This window comes from Seriola lalandi, unplaced genomic scaffold (assembly GCF_002814215.2).
Source record: "Seriola lalandi dorsalis isolate HSWRI2012SDOR001 ecotype SW California unplaced genomic scaffold, Sedor1 jcf7180002054898, whole genome shotgun sequence".
Classification (NCBI taxonomy): Eukaryota; Metazoa; Chordata; class Actinopteri; order Carangiformes; family Carangidae; genus Seriola; species Seriola lalandi.
The window spans coordinates 4861457-4879661 of NW_019525450.1; the positions used below are offsets into that span (position 1 = coordinate 4861457).

An 18205-nucleotide genomic window follows, 5' to 3' on the forward strand; every position below is an offset into this window, starting at 1 on the left:
TTCTATAGTTTAAATCTGATAAACAGAACAGTGCATGCCAAAACAGGCCCCTTCATTTGTATGCAAATCCCCTAAGCCCTTTCCTGCTTTTTGGGGTAGAAAATACAAACTGAATCCAACATTGTGTTGCATGAAACCTCTTCCCATCACTCACCCTGTCCTCTGCCTGCAAGTTCTGATCAAGAACCACTTCCAGTCCTAATTATTGGATGTAATGTTTTGTTTGTTACACGAGAGGAAAAATCCTTCCCCTCAGCAGATTCTCCAGTCTCTGTCATTAGTGGTATTTGCTGCCAAGTGCTTACATCAAGCACAAAGTAAATAACCAGGTTTTGTCCAGGTTTCCCCTTTTATGAAAGGAGAGGCAGATGAAAAGTGGACTGAGAAAGAAATGCTGTCATTGACTTTGAAAACAAGTTTTAGACTTGGTTATATGTTGGGCCCAGTTATCCAATACATAAAAGCATGTTTATATATGGATATTGTATGTTCAAAAGGACATTTTAAACAGGTGTACATGTACAGTTTTTTGACACATCTGAACACTTATTGCATTTGCATACTGTAATACACGTAATACTTGTACAAATAATTACACTAATAATTACATGATGTTTACTTAGGGTCATTATGTAATGCATCTAAATACTTTTTGTAAACCTATTTCATTTAACCTGTTTCATCACACTGTTTTGTTCCAGCAGCTGTTTTTCATGCTCATTTATTTTATAGTTGTAAGTGATTTCTACTTAAATCCATTATATTTTCATATACATGACAGCTTTGTTACACTCCAATGCTTGCAACACAATCACTCAGTGATGATTAATCTGATAAGCATTTCTGAAGATGTTTATTGTTTACCGTTGCTCTCAGGTGGGTCTTCCTGTTGAGAAATCCGTGACAGGCAGTCATTTTTGGCACTAGGAACAGTTGCAGCAGTGAGGTAGTCTGCATGAGCAGTGATAAAACAGATAAAGTAAAAAGGCATCACCCAGATGGTGACCGACTCTATGGATTAGCAGTTAGCACAGTTTTTTTTCCATTGGGTTTGACTTCTTGTGGGTCAGTATTGAGTCAAGCAACATCAGAATAGAAAGTGTAGTTCTGCTGTCAATTAATTAGTTCAGTACAGTATGTCTGTGTGTGAGGTCTGTTCTACTTTTTACATGCTCTTGCGTCTGAGAGGATCTATGTGGATGAATGAACATGGTGTCCCAAAGTTCTTTGGGAAATAATTGAGTTATGTCTGAAGTAGAGTAACAGCAATAGTGAGTAATTCCAAGTTTCCAAAATATGACCTTTAAGGCCAGAAACATTGTTGTTACAAAGAGAAACTCAAACTTCTACAACTAAAAATCCAAGAAAAGAAAATCACATTTCTGACAAAACATTTTGGTTGACAGCTGATCCCTGTGAAGTGTAGAACAAGACCAACACTACAGTGTGCACACAACAGCATCTGCAATTCTAGCACATAATACCGGAGGCCAGATGTGTGCCAGCTTAACTCACATCTCAAGTCTGTGCTATTCACAGAGCGGCCACAAACCCAACAGCTTACAATCTTTGAAACTTTCTCAGCATCCACATGTAGCTGTGTGTTTATTTGAGCAGCTTTCATGCCATTTTGTGGTGTGTGTTGTTGCATGCAACACAGACAATGGTGATGAGAGGTAGTCCTGTGTCTGTGGAGTATTGTCCCTGTCAAAGCTCAGAAGGAGTGTGAAGAATTAAAACACGCAACCTGTCAGTGAGAAGAGGGTGGAGCTGGGATAAAGAGGTGAAGGCACGGGCACACAGACACATAAATACACCCCAGCAGGGAAACAAGCACACACTCAGACACACAGCAACAAAGCTGTACCCAATCGCACATCAGATCCTGTTCGCTGATTGGATCTGATCAATCAGGTTCTTTGAAAAAGACACGACATTGGTGGCCGATTGTTATGCAGCACATCAGCTCAGTGATGACATCATCCTGTCTGAGATGGGCTGCTATATTTAGTCTCAGACAGCGTGCTGCTTCACCAGCTTCCATACAGTGGCTGGCAGAGACAGAAACTCTGGGAGTGTGGTGGAGGGTCAGTATTAGCTAGCACTGGATGGCGTGACTTGCAGTTTTTTTTAAAGAAGGAAAGAACACAGCCCTGTATTGCAGATACACACAAAACATCAACAATCTAAAGCTGAGACACGTTTCCTTTGTTAGTGGTTATATGACTGACTGTTCAGCCTCAACATTTGGCTATAATGTGTTAAATACAGAGCTTTAAATATGCTATGTAGCTTTTGTTAGCTTTGGACAATGCCATGCTAGCTGTTCCCACTCTTTGTAAGGTAAGGTAACTGGATACCAGCAGTAGCTTCACATTTACTGTGCAGACATGAAAGTGGCATCAGTTTTGTCATCTAATTCTCACACACAAGGTTAATACATGTTTTTCTCAAAGCATCACACAAGTCCTGTAATGTTGAGGCTGAATATTCACTGAAATGTGACACATAACTCATTGTATTCTAACTTGTTGTTAGACATTAGATTAAACTAATATATACATTTTTCACAGGTAATATTATTTCATTACATTAATTCCACTGATCAAGTGTCAAACGATGTAACACAGCAGCCACACACAAAACACAACAGACAAAGGCTCTCTCCGGCAATGCTCATGATGTCTCATGTTCTGTAGTCAGCATGTTGGCTGTTGGAATCGATAAAACAAGGATGGGTAACTGCACTGTATTTATATGGTTGTGTGGACAGGGGTTGTGGAATTTTTTAAAAATATTAAAACTGTGTAGCACAGTGTGGCACTGTTCTCTGCAGATAAGCTAGCATAGCCTAAATGCTAAGCTAATATCTCATTTGAATGAAGAGAGGCAACAGTGCTGAGCGAGGCTGTGGGGCGGTGGCTGCAATATGGGCGGCCGCTGACGCAGCTCATTCAGACTGCTGCTGGGCGTGTCCACTTTAGTTCCAGCATGTGCAACACTGACCATACTCTCAGACACACAGACCGTGACACTAATGAATTTGATTTCCCCCACACTGCCATCTGATCAGCTGAAGTCATTGGCGTTGTGACATTGCCTACATCCACGTGTGCCCTCTTCAGCTTGCCAGCTGGCCAACTGGCCAGCTGCTGCTCTTCACCCCACCCCCTCACTAAATTCTGCATTGATTTCGATATCTGTGCCTGCCTACAAAGAAACAACCCCATCCCAGTCAGTTTTGATTTCATCCAAGCTATTGTTCTTGCATTACAAGGTACAGTAGCTAGCTGCTCAGTGTGTGTGAGTCTAGATGTATGTGTTCCAGTGAGCATTTTGAGTCAGCCTCCTGCAGCAGGGGATCTCTGCATTAGCGCAGCATACACTCTGCTCTCCCTCCCCTCCCCCTTTCCTCCTCATGCCTTCTCTCTCACACTCTCTCTCTCCTGCCCCTCCTCTCCATGTGCAGACAAGGCAGCGTGCTGTATGTGTGTGTGTGCATGCGCAGGGTGGATGGGGATGCTGTATGTTGAAGCTGAGAGCTGCAAGGTGACTGAGGGAATGGAGAGGGATACAGAGCTCTGACGACAGTGACGATGCAGTGCCCTCTTCCCGACCACCTTCTCCTCTTCATATCCCTCCATCTCTCTCTCTTCCCTCTCCCTCTTTCTCTTTCTAGACTGAGGTGGACCGCCTGCCCTGCTTGCAGCGCCTCTTTCTCAGCTGCAACAACATCACCAGGTAAGAGCTCGCACTGCTTAACTCCCTCCTGCCCACAGGGAGGCAGGGACAGGGATAGTGGCTGGACAGTGCCACGTCCCCTCCCTTGGCCCCTGGCAGGGCCTGGCCAACGAGCTGCAGGCGGAACACCCATAAACATGCACAGCCACACACAGATTTGTTGTAGTGAGCAGTTTCTGTAACCTAGAAAACATAAACCTGGATGTGTTCTTTATTGTCGGTAATTAGCATGCTGTTACCTAAGAAATGGGTGTGACAATTCTTTAAAGTTATGCAGATAACAGAGAAGCCGGTTGAGAGAAGGTAGTTCACTTCCCCAAAAACTAATGACAGGGTGATGATGGTTTAGTGAATTCAGGAGCAGCATTGCTAGGTAAGGGTGTGTAGGATGAATAAGAGGTGTGTTTTGTTGCTTAGTGCAAACATCAACCTGCTTTACACACTTTTTCCAGTATGTGTACTCCTTTTTTTCTCTATGCTTCTCTCCCTCTGAGCCTGGCCATCAAGATATCATAGAGTTAACTCGTTAAAGCAGCATAGCCTTAGAAAGCTTTAAAATTGCTTGGTGTTTGCCTGGAGGTGAGGCCTGTATGCAGGATTCAGGGTGGGACAGTGTTCATTAGCCTCTCTGACGATAGTCACCTTGTGCTGTGATAGATCTGACCTGACGTTTCAAACCAGCCCTGCTGTTCTAGTGTCTGTATGATTTGGTATCTGACACGCTGTTATAGAGAGAATCATGACAAAGAAATAGGCAACAAATAATCAGTTTGTATTCTTTCATTCCTTTATTATTCTACTTTTAGTAAAGGTATTTTAATAAAAGATGCTCTCTTGAATTTATGGTTATAATGGTTGTATAGAAAGCAGGGTCGTGTACCTTTTTGAAACTGTTCAATGCTGATAGGAGAAACAGTTGTGCTCTGTTGCTAGGTAGAGGGACAGACCAGACTACTTGGTGCAGTCAGTTTGCTCATTAGAAGATGTTGGAGTAAAAAATCATGAATTTTTGCAAATATTAATTTCACTTACCATATTATTAAGTTAAGTTGAACACCTTGTGAAATACAAGCAAAGCAGAACTAATGATAAGAAGTCAGTAAAGAAACGTGCAGGGACTGAAGTGCTACTATAGATGAAGTTGGAAGCTACCCAGTTTTCAGCCACACCCCACTCTGCACACACAGCACACATACTGTATATTTTTGATCTTCACTATTCATACCTCCAGGGATCCAGGGACAGGTACACAGAGATGTTTCATTACTGCCACTATTATTGATCAGTTTTGTTGTAGTAATGATACCCAAGAGGGAATGTGACTATGATTATGAATGCAACATTTATGCAAAATGTATGAGATGTAGTTAAACACCACTGGGATCTCAAGTAATCACTGTGAAAACCCCCCTCATTTTTTTTGTATATAATGTAATATAAGGCCACAGACCTCCAGTATTTCCACACTACATTCCAGGGCAGAAGAGTGGCTGTAACTACTGTCATTCAAAGATAAGAAGAAAAAATAGTTTGACTTGTTCAGAATTTTCAAATTAGTGCCATTTCCAGATGACTGCAGTTGATATTAGAATTGTGAAATTTTGCTTTGCATTTGTTAAAGCTTCAATAGTGCTCCCTAATGGCTGCACTGGCTTTAATAGTTCATCAAGGTTACCATTATCCAGCCCTCTTGTGCATCCAAATAGACCTCTGGCTAGGATCAGGCACAGTGCAGTGCAGTAGGTCCATATGTAGTTCCAGGCAAATGATTCATCAAGGTTATTATCACAAATTAGCAATGATAGAATCTCCACTGCACATAACATGACTGTGCCTTTTCATGTCTCCTTTGGCCAAAGGGTGATATCAACAGTATAGCGTTTTTTTTCTCTCTTCATTGCGCCCTGAGTAATGTCAGGCTGCCAGTGTGCCAGTGAAATTACCAGTTTTTCATGTCTTGTTTTAGCTCGGCTTCATTCTGTCAATATATTGAAAGCCTAGATTAAAGGTTCAAGAAGATAAACATAAATGGGGGGATTAGTCTTTTTTGACTTACCCTGTGGATGACTCAAGCTTCCCAATACTTATTTAGGTCAACATGCCTCTGAATCATTGTAAAGTGTTTAGTGTTTTTAGTGTTGTTCAAAATGTTTTTTCTTCGTTTCGTTTCTAGTTTTGATCAGCTAGCCTGCCTTGGAGAGTCGCGCTCCCTTTCTGAGCTCACCCTGGATGGGAATCCTGTAGCCCTGGAGACATGGTACAAGCAGGCCGTCCTGCGCTGTGTGCTTCATCTGAGACAGCTGGACATGAAGCGCATCACAGTAAGAGTGAACTCATTAACTATGTCTGTGTGTGTTTACAAGAGGAAAACTGGCCACTGGCCAAATGGCACTAATTATGGCTGTTATATATATTTTTTATTTATAGTCCTTTCATATATTTTTCCTGTGTTTTCGCATTTTTAGTACAGCAACTCACATGATGACAATGGGAGGCATCATGTGATTATCATTATCAAACATATAACAGGTTGATCCAGAAATATTGATGGAAGCAAAGAATCAAAGGAAATTTGATCACACATAAGAATGCTGACAGTTTGGTGGTCCTGTATATTGTTTAACTAACATGATATGCTAAATTTTGATTAGACGTTCACGTTAAATTAATGGTCCAAACCTATAAAGCCACCGTCTGAGTATATGTTCCTCAAGGGCCTGTACATGTTGAATCTTGAGGGTGACTGTGTTGACACAAACATTATTACGATTTCACAGATCAAGACAAACTTCAGATGAACCCACAGGCAGTTTCCCATTCACTGTCAGTGGGGCATCTCCAAGCTCCTGTACATCTTGATGATGCTATACTCTTTAGTCTTTGTTCTTTGATATTGGTGCAGCATTCATCATGTTCTTAGTTGCGTATTAGAGGCTAAAATGCATCAGTGACTAAATTGTGACTATGAGCTAAACATTTACACATAATGTATGTCCAATCTAACAAAACAATGATTGTTCTCAAGCATAAACATGAAGTCATTGTATTTACACACTGTACCAGCAAAGCGCTACAGTAAAATATCAGCATGCTTTCAGAGGCTGTCAAGCAGAGAACACCCAGGTCTGAGCTTGTACTTTAAAGGAATCTGAAAGTACCACACACCTTGCCCTCAGAACATACTGCTGATGATATGGTGAAAAAAAACTCCAATTTCAACAATTTTCATGTTTTTACTTGAATTTTAAGGTACACGTGGTCCTCAACAGGTTTAGCAAGTTTCATGATCCGATGATCCATTAAATCCCCCTCAACAAACTACTTCTATAGCTGTCAATCCTGAAAACAGGGCTGTTGTTTTATTTCCAGAAAGTTTTCTTTTGGGATATGCAAAGTTTTGATTTGACAACACAAATGTCATCCCAGCACTGGAGTTTCAAACTGTGTCATGATATTGCTGCGGGGGAAACTTCATAGTAGCCACTGAAGATCCCGATTTTCCCCTCCAACTGATTTGGAAAACCTTGCCCCCAGTGCACTATACTGTCAGTAGAAGTGACATCAGATTATCTGAGATAAAATCTATGTTTGACTGCTGAGAGTTTGGCTATTATTTATGAATTGTGGTGAGTTAATACTGCAAATTAGGAGATACAGTAGTACTGTTCTGCTTTGGGGTAAATTGCTGTGGGGATATACTCTGTGTGACAGATGTGTTTGGATTATTTCAAAAACTAAATAAGGGAAGTTAAAACAACACACATTCAAGCTGTCGCTGACTCAAGATATTATCAGTTGGCTTAGAATATTTATTTTGATTGATAAAACATAATACCACTCTGATTGTATTATTTACATGAAAATAAATTTAAAATAGCAAATAGAGCTTCTTTATTAAAGACAACTATCACATTTACAGGGAAATCTAATATTATAGATAAATAGATTTTACAGGAAATAAATTAAATATGTTGTAACATGTTTTAATTTTATTATACAATTGGATATATTGTATTTGACTGAAACATTAACAGCCAAATAATCAATCTAATAGACTGCTACCCAAACAAAGACGTTATTATTGCTGAAAAACAGCACTCACTCATATTGATAAATTTCACAGAATATCATATACAGTGGTCATTTTTCCCATTACAAACTGTCCTCCTCAGTGACATACAGCTCTAGCCTCCAAATCTTTCTCCACTAGCCAACATCAGTGCTTTTACTTCAGCGAGGCTAGAATTTTGCCTCTATTGACCAGACTGAAGCATCGTCTCTGCTAGCTTGTCACATACAGCGGAATATCCCCCAGCTCTCAGCTGGCACACTCAGATTGTGTTGGCAGCATTGCATTCTGGGAGTTTTGGCTTTCCCCAACAGCTGGGCTCAGTTGATCTCAGACTGAAAATCAGACAGATAATCCTGTGATGCATCCGGCTGGTGTGAGAATATCTCCTAGCCTCCACAGTGGTCCAGTTCTGGTGTAGAGAATGGTCTTTCTGACGGTGTCTTTTGTGGTTCCCCTCTCTCCTGAATAATTCAGAGCTCATGAATGGAGCGGCACTCTGATTGCTCTAGCTATCTTTTTCAGGACGAGGATCGGCGCATGGCTGGTGTACAAGCTCGAAAAGAGGAGGAGAAGAAGAGGGAGAGTCACAAGCAGACCATTCATAAGGTACCACTCTGATCGGATCTGTTCTTGTTGTCTTTGTCTGCCTGGATTTAGAGATCAAATGTACAACAAATACAAAATGGTAGCTCAGACAATAAATTAACAAGTGTCCTCTGAAGTTCCCTTTTTCACAAACTGCTTGTTGTTTGATTAGTTATTCTGGGTAGGAAGTAGACAATTAGTTGCAAATGTTCAAAGTACTAGACAGAGCTTTGATAACATCAAAGCTTTTAACATTTTAAAGGTACCACATATTACACATTAGAGATGAGATCTGATTAACAGTGTTTTACCCATCCGCTGAATGCAATATTCAGCATATTAAAGAATTAGGCCATTATGATTATGGTAGCCAGGCTCACGTAAGGTAAAGTGTATATTTGGACAATAACCAACCTCTTTGGCCTCTTAATGGTACTTTTAACAATAATCTGCATCTATTTTTTTCAGCTTACCCATCAAAACATATTTGATGAGAAAGCTCTGAAACATTTAGGTCATGTTTAGGATTTGTTTTCCCCATTTTTTTCTTTTTTTACTTCTTCTTATGTGTTTTCTAATTTATGTGTCATGGGATTGTTAGGGCTGTGTTTTATTGGGCCATTAAATACATGAACTTTCAACTTTTCAAATCTATCTACATCAGTTCTACATAACACAAAGCCCTTTGGCAACATTGAGGAGGGAAAGTGTGGGGAGGAATATACTGTCCACAGAGGAACTATATCTGTAAATGGGTCTGTAAATTATGCTTTATTTCTTTAAATGGTGTAAGATATTCACAGTAGAGAACAGTAGTCATTGCAGTATTGTGTGTGTGTACATAATTGATGTGCTTCTGCTGTGTCTGTGCTGCAGTGTGTTTTGCTGAGAGATGGTTTCTGTGCATTGTGTCTCAGTAACCTAACTCCTGCTAATCCCTGGTGTTGAGAAAATGTTATATTGAATGTCGCAAGCAGGGGTTCATGAGGGCAAAGGATTGACTATGAATTGATACTGACTCACCCATGCATCGGGGAGTGGCACATTCCATAACTGAGCATCATTAAACTGCAGCTTGGCCAGGAAAGAACAATTGAAAGACAGCAGAGGAACCCAAATCTTCTCTCTTGCATGGTGGGTGCCAGTGTTCCCATCATAAAAGCAAACCACAGTTAAATCAAACTGCTGTGGTAACAGAAACAAATATATTTGTCTAACAAGTGCATATACAATTTCAGATCTAACTAATGAGGTGTGATATCTCTCATAGTAAAAGCAGTGTGTAGTTTTCATACACTTGTATCCTAGAGACAAGCAACCCCAGGAGGAGGTTTACTTTTGACCAGGTCAAAACAGACAGGTTCCATTAGCTTAGTTTATGTGCCCTGTGTTCTGCTCAGGAGACTTGTCACTTGACACCGTCTCTGTCCTCTGCTTATCTGTCTGTGTTGTGTTCATCAAGGAGAAGCGGCGTCTGGCGATCCGTAATGCAGCGCAGCAGTGGGAGGGCGTCAGGGCCTGCCTGGAGCTGCCACCAACAAATGGTGCAAAAGAAGAAGTCAGTCCGGACAACAGCCCAGCCCATAGCCCCGCCCAATCCAATGGTCTCACACAGGAGCCTTCTCCAGATGAGCCAAGGTACACAGTACCAGTGTTACGTGTGACCTTGTGTTCATATTCCAAATTAGGGCTTTCAGAATTTCACTGCACAAGTATCATGGCCAAATGAATTCGTAATAATGATATTATTGTGATAGCTATAGATAATTTGAAAAAAATTATACTGCTATCATTCAAATTCATCTCCATGAGTTAAGGGAGGTGGAGAGAGATTCTGTTACCATAACTGAACGAAAGTGTAATATCAATATCAATATCAATATCGAGTTTTTCAAGCCAATGTTCAATCAATCTGTTTGTTGAAATCTGAAGGAGGAATCATATAATATATATATATAATATTATCTGATATTTTACAGTCTGTTGACAACTACCTCTACTGTACATACTGGATATACAGTTAGTCAACTCTGCTAACACTGTGAAGGTCTAATTATTTAGACTTGGTTTGATGTAGCTGAGATAGGAATCTGAGAACATTAGAACAGGAGGTTTTATTAAATTTCTTGACCAGCCTTCCTGACTGGAAGAAATCTGATCTGGGGCCTGGTTGGTGCAGATGTGCATGGAGTATCTGTTGAAGAGGAGCAGTTCTCTGTTTAATCTGAAACATTTCATGTTGGCGCATTCATCGCAGGCACTCTGATAAATATTTATTTGCAGTGGCAGTGCATTCTGAATGGATGCACACTAGTCAATGAGAGACAACTCAACGAGTGGAGGAAAGAACTTGGCTGACGTTCAAAGAGGCCTTGGGCTCACTGCCACCTGACTGGGAAAATGACAGGAAGCTAGCAGAGGCCTTGACCACTGGAGCTGGCTGTAAGTGAAGGATCCCCAGAGTGTGCTGGTGGTTAGCATGCTGGAGGCTAGTGGGCTGGAGCCCTTACTGGGATGCTGGCCGGTGGCTAGCAGGCCGAAGGCTAGCCGTCTGTTGTAAAGACTAGAAGCTGGATGTCAGGGGTGCAGACTGGAGAACAGGTTGATTAGCTGACTGGAAGCTAACAGGCATGATGCTAGCCAACTGGGAAGCATGAGGCTTGAGGCTAGCAGGCTGAAGGTACCGATACTGGAACTGACTGGGACACCAGGGTGTTAATAAAATCTTTAAGCTAGCCAGGCAGTGAATCTTAAACTAGGGTCTCTTTGAAACCTCCTCATGTGCCACACTCATGCGCACCCCAATGTGCAAGCAGCTTCTCTGTCATCTCTCCTGGAGTCTTTTTTCTTCCAGTCCCCATAGAGGGACTCCAACAAATAAAAAAACTCATAGTCCGAAGGAATGTCTGCTGTGTCCACATTATGGTCAATTTGCACTGTCAGGATCAGAACGTCTGGACCCAAATGCAGACAACAGAGGCAGAGCTGCTACTGTTCAAAGATTTATTTGACAAATAAAACAAAAGACTCTCATTTTGTAGGTGAAACAAAATCTGATCCGAAGTGGCAAGAAATCCAAGGTTCTAAAACTAAGGCTCAGGAACACAAAAGGGGGTAACTAACAGAAGCACAATAAATCATGAGGGAGTCTAAACAGGAGTTAAACTGAACAGACACACAGGGTAATCATTTCGAGATAAAACAGGAGTTAAATAAAAGTCCAAACATAAAGTCCAAACAAAGAGCCCAAACAAAGTCACTATGGGGGAAGGTCATGACAGGAGAGAGATAGAGAAGCATGTGTGAGGGTGAGACGAATGAGTCTGGTAAGTTAATCATCAATCATAAAATTTTGTGTAGTGTGTGATGGAGTTATTTGTATAACATTTATAATTATGTGTTTGTAATTAGAAAGCAGAGAGGCTATAAAATGTATTATTATGTGTGCAATTCAGGTCATTACTTGCTTGTTTTTGCTTCATCTGAAGGTTCTGAAAAGAATGGTTTGGTCTGTTGTTGACAGTTTTTGTTTATTTTTTTATCAGGCGAGTAAGCCCAGGCTCAGGACCAGAGCGACCATCAGGTGGAACAGAGAGCAGACTCCGCACCAACAGTCGTCCAAACAGCCCACGAGATCCCAAGTAAGACAAAAATGAATATGTGTGTACACCCACTCGTCTATACACAATGTCCAAAATGCTCACCCAAACAGCACTTAGATGCCAAAAAATAGTCTTCAGTCAATAGATGAGTAAAGTTGTCTGTAGTAACAGATAACTTTATGAAAGACAAATTTAGGATCAAGATTTGAAGAGTCATGTTGGAAGGTCTACACTACATCTGGATAGATGCAGTGTAGAATTGATTAAAGGATCAGTACACATAAATTATAAAAAACATATCTGTCCTCTTTCCCTTGTATTTTTATTTGCCAATCTTTTGAGATTGGTCATTGTGAGTCATTGTGGCACCTCAGTATCAGTAGGATGAATTTTCATACAGACCAATGGAAAAAGCTGTAAGACAGTTGCTCAATTGTTTTGACTAGCCACCACCTGAAATACTGAAATCTACAAAAAACTATTGTTATGGTGTTACAGTTCTGTCATTGACACATGAGGTATGCCACCTGGTCCTCTATCATTATGACACCTTTCTTACGAAACAATTGGTTTCAGTTAAGCCTATCTAATACTGTCTAGTGCACAATGTAGTTTCTCTTTCATCTTCCCAAGAGTCATCCATATCTGTCCGTTAGATCAGAGCTTCTCACTTTCACACATGTTGAAATAGGGGCCTGCACTCCTATCCCAAATGACTGTTGCTATGTTTAACAGTGTAATTTTTTGTATTGGATTGTTTTTCATTTAGTCAACTCACAAAGTGCAAGATCCCACCCCATCTGCTTGAAAGAACATTCATCCAGGCTGTTGGTTGGCTGCTGCTCCCTACCTGACCTTTTTGTCCTTGTCCCTGTCATTGTCCTTGTCTTTATTTATTCATTCGATTATGCAATGTTTCTAGCAGCTGCACTATCCCTTTTCTTTATGTATCAGCCAGCAGAATGGCCTAGATATGACATGTAGAGAGATCATCCCAAATATAGATTTGATCCCTGCAGTAGCTGGTGCATGAAACGCATCTTCAAGTATTATTATGGCAACATGATGACCCCTTTACTTTCACCAGGGACGTTGGTCTTAGCTGCTCCTGAGCTCTGTGTGCTCTCTGCTAAATCAGTGAATATATGTCTAAGATGTCTAAAGACAGTTTTCTCCTTCCACTGTTTCTAACATGGTGTTGGAAGTACTCTAAATCAGCAGTCTCAGTGCTCAATCTAATGTTTTGCGTAGGACTCTGATATACTCCTACAGAGAATGTGATCCAGGTCTGGATGAGTTATGAGGAGGAGGGCTGAGATGAAAGTGGAGGCTGTGTCAAGGACTATTATTACATGTTTCAAAGCTGGCTTTTCCTTCCTGCACCAGGATATGAAAATGGCCCTGAAGCATAATCCCTCTATGGCAATGGCTTTCCTTTACAGGGTCTATTATAACTTCACTCATGATGTGGCTTAACAGGTTATGGTGATGAAGAAGACTCACGCAATTCAGAATGCCAAACTCTTATGAGTTGGGAGTTGTATTACATTAGCTTGTGTTGCACAACAAAGTGAAAAAAATATTTTTACAAATTCTGGCAGGAGCAGTAATTTGACAGAGAAGCTAGATCTGTGACTAAAAGTTCAAAGGGTAAAATGCCTGGGAATATGTATAGTAGGTGGGAGATTTAAAGGTTGTTAAATTCAATAGTGTGTGGGTTTATAGAAAGGTCATAATGTCTACACGGTTTAGCCCAGATTCTCTCAAAGAGCTGTTGAAGTACTACATCCTGAAAAAAACTACACCATCCATCCTCCCCCGTGTAGAACATGAAGGGACAGATGATGAATGAGCTTGTCTCTGTTTTTGATGCCTGTATATCAACACTTTCGTCTGTCTATTGCGTGACATCACGTATAAGGTCGTTGGGGGTGCAAGTTCCCAGGATATACTAACAACAGGAGGTTTATTCGTTTTCACCCTGAAGAGACAGAGTATGGTTTGTTACAGGTCATCCATAATCCTGCTGCGTCAGAATCTCAACAGATTCTAGGTTTCTTAGACAGGTCAGGAGCTGAACCCAGCCCATTCACACATCTGGATCTGCTCAGTAGGAGCCGGGGGATCAGGGCAACCTATTGGTACTGTGTATATATGCCTGTGTGTTTCTCTCTTAGTAACATACTGGAGACTGCCCTCTATTTCTTAAATGTTTAGAGACATTTAAAACACATTTAGAAAAGTCAGAACTCTTGAAATCTTGAAATTTCATTAGTCCTTAGTGTTTCACACCAGTTTTGTTGGAAGACCTAGAGTAGAAAATTAATTGATGAATTTGTTTGAAAAACATCCAGAGGGGACAGTGAGCGATAGACAGGAAGTCAGGGAGGGAGAAGGAGGATGACATGCAGCAAAGGGCCGCGGGTTGGACTTGAACCCGTGGCCACTGTAGTCAGGACTAAGCCTAAGTGCTCTAACAGGTGAGCCACTGAGGCGCCCCTTGACTTGGAAATTCTTGCTTTAAAAACTGACCACTGTTCACAAACATGGAAAGAAAAAGAGATGCAGACAAAGAAAAAGCTGCACATACTGCATGAAACAATTTATTTCCAGGTATGATTTAAGCCAATATTTTGTAATGGATCAGCATGGTTTTATGTGTCACACAGAATTATAGAGTAGTTATGGCAAAAGTGACAACTTTGTACACAATGGCCCAACTGCACTGCCTAAGAATATAGTTAAATTTGATGAAGAATAAGGGTGAAGATGAATCTGATCCTGTGTTTCAACAAATCAGTTTATCTTCAGATTGCCAGCTCAACAGACTCTCTGAAATGTAGTCATTTGAAGTTGTTGAATACATTTTCCTCAGTATTTAATATGCTTCATCAGCTAACTAGTTAGTTAGTAAGATAAGCTAACTACACCAAGACTTGAAAACCTTCATATTTCTGTGTAATATGAGTGATTGAGCTGCGCTAAATAAATTGGATACATTGGCTGGTTGTGTATGAAGGAAAACACATGATGTTATCTCTGCTCACCATTAGCAGCCCCAGTTTGGTGGTAAATTAAAATGAGGTTGAAATGATTTTTGACACCACATTTAGCATGACAGTGTCACTGTCACCCCACAATGAAGTTTTGGGACAAAAGCTTGTGTCACTGCCAAAGTTTGGCTGTGATGGAATCCCAAATTTATTCCTTTGTGGGAGATTAAATTTTTCATTTCCCCTGAGTTGAACACTTATAACCCAGAATTCCAACAGTGTAGTTGGTCACCGTGGAGATGGAAAGGCATTTGTACTATTCATACATTCAGTTAATGAAGAGTTGCACTGAGATCGTGAACAGCTGGTTTTGCAGGCACATAAATCAATAATTTATCTTCAGAGTGTTGAGAAAGAAGTTTAACAGTCTCCTCAAATGAAACAAACCAAAACTACCACACTATATAAACAAACTTACCAGTAACACTCTGCAGGGCTCAGCACCTGATAAGCATACAATACAGTAAGTGAGTAAAAGGGACAGAGCATTTGCTGTCAGGGCCCCACGGCTCTGGAAAGACCTGCCTGAGGAAATCTGGCTTCCTGAGTCAGTGACATCTTTTAAATCCCTTCTGAAAACATGCTTTTATTGGAGAACCTATCCTGACTTTGTTTGAGTTTTTACTTTATTTTATTTGTCTTAGTATTCACTTTAAATCCGTTTTGTAATTTCTTTAACCTACATCAGTGAGGTGCTCCTATTTTTTATCTTACGATCTTAGTATATTTGTGCGCCCTGTTGTAGCATGCTGTAAGTGGAGTTTTGAAAAGTTATTATGTTATATTAAGTTATTATTGTTATTATATATCACGTCTGCTCTGCACCAGTTGAACCATTTGTTTTCACCCAGAGTGAAATGATGAAATGCTATTTTGTAATCACAGCCGAGAGAATCATGTTTCAAGCGTGTCACTACCATGCAGTATTTAGGCTATTGGAGACGTGTATGCTACAAGCCATGTCTTTTGGGGTATTAAATTGTTGAGAGATGACAGATATCCTTTTTAAAACTCCAGTAGGATTAAGTGAGATAGCCCTAATTGAATTAGATTCTGAGTCTAATGGGCCAGAGCAGGATCCATGTAATTGTGACAGATTCTTCACTCTGTCTTCCCCGCCTTGTTCACTTCTTCTCTCAGCACTTGTTGCTGGGTTAATGTCAGAGGGGGATTCAGGGCCACCTGGCAGCCTTTCAACTGCGATTACGGGGGAACAATATGCGACACAGTGCAGAGTGTGTTCATGGCACACTTCCAGGAGAACAGAAGTTACCCCCATTCTTTACGTGACTTATCTACATGTTACGCTCTATCTCCTGTGCTGCTCTCCAAGTCCTTCTGTTTTACAGCCTTTGGCAATCCCACATCTCGGAGCAGTGGCATATCCTGATGTTTAAATTGCCTTTCAGTGTCTGGTGCCGCCCCGTCTAGTGCTATCCAAGTCCCATGTTTCTGTTCATGTGTGTCCTTGCAACAGGACACACTTAAACTTTACAATTTTAAAGTTCCTTTAGTACCACATTTGGTTTTAATACTTTAAATATTACACTTTGTCCCAGTCCGTTCTATTTCCATTTGAATGCACATTTCATTATCTGGAGGAGTACACTCATCTTCTCCTCCTCTACCATTTTTGTACTTATACCTACTTTTGTAACAGCAGTCACCGCAACAATTCACTATTCTGAGGCCTTTTGATATCTTAGAGGTTGGTAGTGTGGCAAGGTCCCAGTTTAATAATTGGTCTTGTTCATGGTGTCCTCTCAACAGTTTTGTAGTGGTTTGTAATCATAGTCTCTGGGAAAAAGGGTTTCTATACTGTCAGGGGATTTTTTAGTTCTATCCAGTGGTTCAGTGGTTGGCTACTGGGAAAATTGACAGCAAGGATGACTCTGTGTATCCAGTTCTTTTAATATAGCCATGGGATCCCCCGCAGTCTCCGGTGACCATCCCTTGACATTTGATTAAGAAAGGCTTTCATACATGGTGCATTGGTGGATCACCTTAAGTAAGGTATAAGGTTAATGTGTGGATACAAATATGATTATTAAGTGGGACATTACCCATCAGTGGTTTATTTGGAAAAGATTCAGGCTATATTATACGATGAATGTAGTTGTTGTGTTTACCGGCAAGTGTAATTTGTGGCTTGTTTTGGTGAGCTGTAGTTTTCCTGATGATTAGTTAAAACTATCTGAACTAGTTACTGACGGCACTCGCAGGGAAACTACGATCTAAAAGAAGACACTGACTTTGACCTACTACACAACACACACCCTGTACACTTACATAGACACATGCAAGACCACACAAACACACACACACACACACACACACACACACACACACACACACACGGTACAACCTGTTGCTGCACTTTTTCTCGTCCTGAGGCTCCTGACCACTCACCTGTCTTTTACACAAGAACAAATTAAAGTAACTCGAGGCCAAAATGTCACCCACCGAAAACATGATTTCAACGTTCTGTCAAGTTCCTCCTCTGACTGGTGAACCATATGAAAATGGCTGGTGGAATATTCCAGTTCCGTATGAAGTCCTCAACATTTTGCTGCTTTCTTTGTTTGTGACAATAAATCAAATATCTTTGGGATCTGGACTGTTGGTGAGAAAAAGCAATTTGAAGACCTCACCTTTACATTTTTTAGACCAACAGTTAACAGATTAATTGAGAAAAATATCTGCAGATTAGTTGATAATGAAAATAATCATTAGTTGCAGCACTAATCAACAGCATATTACTATGATGCACCAACAAATTATTTTCAAAATGACTGGATTTACTTTTATAAACTGCATGTAATAGACCAAAAGCTTGAACATGGTGTTTTTATCTTCCAAGATATTATGTTTCAGACTTTATATGGTTATATGATAAAACTGATATACTGATAAACAAACAATGTATTTAGATCTACGACAAAAAAGACAATTGTTAGAGTCTACTTCCAGCTACTACTACTGTGGACATTAGGATGTACAGAATTATTTTTTGTTTAGTCTGAAAAGTACACCTCTGTCTACATCACTCCTCTCTTCTCTTCTCTCCCTGTTTTTACTTCACGTGGACCTCCTTATTCATTTGGTAGAGACTCCAATCTACCATAGCATACTTCTCATTTTAAAGATGGCCC

General features: G+C 40.5%; 1 protein-coding gene across 1 annotated transcript in view; it reads left to right on the forward strand.

Annotated features, from left to right (window-relative positions):
* Nucleotides 1-18205, forward strand: part of lrrc49 (leucine rich repeat containing 49) — a 37253-nt gene that overhangs the window by 8254 nt on the left and 10794 nt on the right. The window contains exons 9-13 of the mRNA XM_023429757.2: nt 3680-3741; nt 5915-6062; nt 8336-8419; nt 9861-10036; nt 11944-12039. Coding sequence (XP_023285525.1) covers nt 3680-3741; nt 5915-6062; nt 8336-8419; nt 9861-10036; nt 11944-12039 — 566 coding nt within the window. The remainder of the gene's footprint in view (nt 1-3679; nt 3742-5914; nt 6063-8335; nt 8420-9860; nt 10037-11943; nt 12040-18205) is intronic.